At 44.7% G+C, this 4,259-nt stretch overlaps 1 protein-coding gene across 1 annotated transcript; it reads right to left on the bottom strand.

Moving 5' to 3' along the window:
• Nucleotides 1-1,366: 1,366 nt before the first annotated feature.
• On the bottom strand, nucleotides 1,367-2,818 carry sp5a (Sp5 transcription factor a; the record flags this gene model as incomplete). The annotated part of the gene is made up of 2 exons (XM_080839568.1): nucleotides 1,367-2,437; nucleotides 2,768-2,818. 2 exons carry the CDS (start codon nucleotides 2,816-2,818, stop codon nucleotides 1,367-1,369), a joined length of 1,122 nt encoding a protein of 373 aa, XP_080695694.1.
• Nucleotides 2,819-4,259: the final 1,441 nt, after the last annotated feature.

Genomic DNA, 4,259 nt, shown 5'->3' with positions numbered 1-4,259 from the left:
TCACTGCGCTTTCAACATGGATCTTACCCTCACGTCTGTTCTTTTGTGTGGTGCATCTCCCTGTGAGCTTTGTAAACAGGTCGCTTGAGTTCAGCTCAGCAAAGCTCAATTTCTGAAGTTCACCTACACAATTTTACCTCTGATGCTGCAGCTGTGAGCTCTGAATAGAAGACTCCGGGTTAGCAAAAAAGAAATCAACAGATCTTCATGACAATTGCTTTCTAACCTGTGAGGTATTGCACTCTCTGTTTTACTGTGCCCTGCAGTAGAACAGTCAGAACATGGCCAAAGCCCCTAACCCAGAGAATCACTTACCTGAACGTCACCAGGTGTGTGACCGCTGATACTGAAGGGGAGACTTTCACAAAACAAGCTGTGACAGCCAAGTTTTCTCTGAAATTTCTTTTAACCTTTTAAAGTCCAAACAGGGTAATTTATTAGACCCGTTTCTGACTAGACACTCCAAAACAAATGTCCAGATGTGTAAAACTGTATTACAGTATTTTACCAAAGATAGCAATTTCACACTACATGTCCTTCTATGAGTCAACCAAATCACTATCAGTAAACTCTTACAGAACATTACATACTCCTAGGTGATCTGATGCCACATGTTTCTATTTCCGAGTGCCCAGTGTTGTTCACAGGCTACCACTAGCCTCCAGCTGTCACACAGGCTGCATCTACTGTTGTCATGGAAATGTTGTGCCATATCTAAGACAGAACACCCGGATTCTATCTCTCTCATCCAGATTCAGTGAAACCTATACATCTACGCAGAAGTAAAACAATTTCATATTTAGTTTACTGAAGTCCACTCACTCAAAGAGACTGACTTATCCTTTGGGAAGGTTAGACTCTTTTATTTTTTAACACACAGTTTTTGGGCCATTTCAACAACAGGGTTTATTTACTTGTAGTCGCATGCTTAAAACACCCCAGCATGGAGTAAAAAGAACACACACTCTCATTCAACAAAAGTTATTAAATCATATTTACAGGGGCAGGAGGTCTTTCACCGAAGACAAGTATCCAATCACAAACAAGTTGAAAACTTGTTTTATATTTAGAGATATTGTCAAGCCTGGGCACATGAAACATGTCCCAAATAGTGGATCATATTTAGTTTTAATATTCCTATGTACACAGACAAAACTCAAAAACGTTGCAAAGATTTAATCCTTTTAAGGCCAGAACTTCAGTCAAATAAACTGAATAAATAGTAGGGGCCAACTTTGTAGTACTTGGGCTATGAGTAGGCTATGCCTCCTGTTAGCGGGGGTTCTTCATTGTGTTGTTTAATTTCATTGGAGCAATATTGCACTGTCTGTTTCGAGTGAGAGGTCATTTTGACTGACACTGGACTCTACATGTGTCTCGTGTCCTCCCTTTTGACGTGATCCAGAGTCTTGTCGTGAGGTTTGATCTTTTTGTTTTGGTGAGTTTTTACGTGTTTGGCCAAGTGGTCACTGCGCATAAACCGTTTGCAACAGTCCGGACAAACGAACCTCTTCTCGCCCGTGTGAGTCCTCAGGTGTCTCTGCAACTCGTCCGAGCGCGTGAAGCTTTTGCCACAGAACAACCAGTTACACACAAACGGCCTCTCTCCCGAGTGCCACCGCAGGTGCGCTTTCAGGTGCGAAGTTTTGCCGTAAACTTTCCCGCAGCCGGGGATGTGGCAGATGTGTTGTTTTTTCTTCCCGGGCTCGTCGTTTGAGCTGGACGACTGGCAGTTGGGACAGCGACACCTCCTGCACCGCCGGGCAGTAGCCAGAGGAGACTTGGTGTGAAGGAGGGCTGCGATCTGGGTCTGATACTGCGCGAAGTCCGTGTGCCCCAGAACCAAGCTCCTCTGTAACGGGAACCGGTGGTGTCCGAGCGAGGAGTGAGTGATGGAATTGCCTTGCTGAAGACTCCACCACGGGATGTCCTCTCCCGGATTCGGTGATAATTGTCTCTGTTGCTGATGGACCAGGCCAGAGTGTCCCGTAACAAACCCTGACATCGCAGTGGGCACCGGAGTGGGCGCTGCATATGTGACAGCGGGCACGTATGTTGGGGTGCACGTCGACTGCAAGGACTGCATGGAACATGGAAGCATCTTCACCGGGGAAAAGTCATAGGGGTAGCCCGGGTCCGCGGGCGGGGTGAGAGGGAGTTCGTGGTGGGCAGCGTACGTGCCCTGTAAGTGAGATAACTGCGATTTCGTATGTAGTCCAAATGAGGAATTGGTCGTGAGAGTGGTCTGGTGATTTCCTTCGTTACTCCACGGGTGGAAAATTCGAGACGGAGATCCGAGGGTCGTTTCATAGGGGACCTGGAGAAAGTCCGCGGCGCTTGACCCGTGGTGGTGATGCCCAATTCGGTTACAAGTAGCAGCCAACAGAGCCAGGGGTGAATGCTTAGTGGTTTCCGGTGAGGAGTTCGGAGTGCGATCCTGGGTAAACCAGCAGAGAAGATGATATAAATGAGAAACCATCCTGTCAAACTTTTCTTTTTTCAAATTACATTTATTCCGCACAAAATCCTGCCATACTTAAAACCCCTTTCTTGTTGCCAAAAGATTAAATATGTAAACTTGTTGTATATTTATGCAACGAGTAGCGAAACATTATTGTAACACTTTCAAAGTCATATATCAGGTCATAAAGCAGGGAGTTGCTTATTATTGAAAATCAGTGAACGGTACGTTTTCTGTCTACCTACAAGGGTAGCACATACAGCCGTCTAACCTCCAACATTAAAAATAATGTTATTTCGTACTAACCTGAAGGTAAGCCTGTAGGGTGTCGTTCCGTAAAACAGCCACAGCTGCCATAATGAAGTTAGGTATTCCCCACTCGTTCACGCAAATTTAAAAGCACAAAAATCGCTGCCTCTGTTCCTTGAATATAAAAAAATCACAAAATAAGTCTTCTCATGTGTGCAAAAAAGTGTAACCTCTCCCGCTTCCTCTCCTCGAGATATCCTTGGACCATCTGAGGGAGTGAAGGATCACTTCTTAGGATTTGATAAGGACTTTGGTGGGACGCCAGCCAGTCAGCACTAAGATTTATTACTTTGAAGTTTGCCGCTGCCCAATCATCAAAGAATGGCGGCTCTTTGAGAGAAGGAAGCAAATCCTTTGAATCCACAAAGCTCCTATGGTGTGTTTGTTGGTCTGGATAAAAGAGCTGATTATTAGGGGGGATGGGATGGGAGGAGATAAAGGCGGGACAATTAATGAAGTAATCACTATGTGGGAAATGTACATACACAAATAATTGGATTTTCTTGATCAAAGAGCCCCAACCCGCCTGGAGACCCCGGTATTGGATGCCACAGTCATCCGATCCCCCTTTTTGTAATTAAGGATTTGTAGGGAGCCCTTCTGTGACAATGTGACATTGTTATCTCTGGAGATCTCTCCGTGGGCAGTTGTTTGATAACTTCAAGAGGGGCCAGCTAATGAGACGAAATAAGTGACTCAACACAAAGTTCATATTGATTTTTAAAGCCTAAATTATTTTGAGCGACGTCTGTTCTCTGAACCGTGTGAGCATTCACAAAATGATCGTTGAATGCATGTGTGGGGTCTGGTGTATATTTTTGTTCTAGAATAAAATACAACATATTTTTGACTGACCTTGATATTTATTTGTATAGACTTTTATAGTCAAACTCGCACTCTATTATTTTTAACTGTAAAACAAATCGTATAGCCCTGAGGGAAATATGCCAAATTAGGATGTGATGTATTTTGCTATGATGTTTATGCAGAGAAATTGTTTTCTTGTAGCCTACATATGCAAACAAATCTGAACAGGCAAAGCTATTGTTTACCCCGCCCCATATGCCCTTAAATGATAGCATAGGCCCATCGATTAAAAAAACTAACCCATTAACAAGATGCTGAGATGACAAACATGGGATGATGTCTTTATTAGACGTTTCCTGAAAAGTTGTAACGATGTGAGGGAAGAGGCTGAGGGAGGAGTTCTCATCCCCTCGAAAGTGGAAACAATCTTCGGGCCCCCGCCCGCCGCTCCTCCCAGCGCTTGTCAAGCCTTCATCTGGCCGGGCAAGCGAATCCCACACACCCCCGGGCAAGTGAAAATAACTCAAAACAAGACATTAAAGAGACATTTATTTAGTCATCAGGCTATGCCACAGGTGATGCGGAGGAGGGCGAGGTGTGTGTGTGTGAGCGAAGGGGGCTTCCAAGCGTTATGAGAGGGGAGGGGGTTCTTGGATCAAGGAGACACTCATATAATAAATCA

Source organism: Sprattus sprattus (assembly GCF_963457725.1).
Source record: "Sprattus sprattus genome assembly, chromosome: 5".
In the NCBI taxonomy this organism is placed as follows: Eukaryota; Metazoa; Chordata; class Actinopteri; order Clupeiformes; family Clupeidae; genus Sprattus; species Sprattus sprattus.
This window is presented reverse-complemented; position numbering and strand designations above follow the sequence as displayed.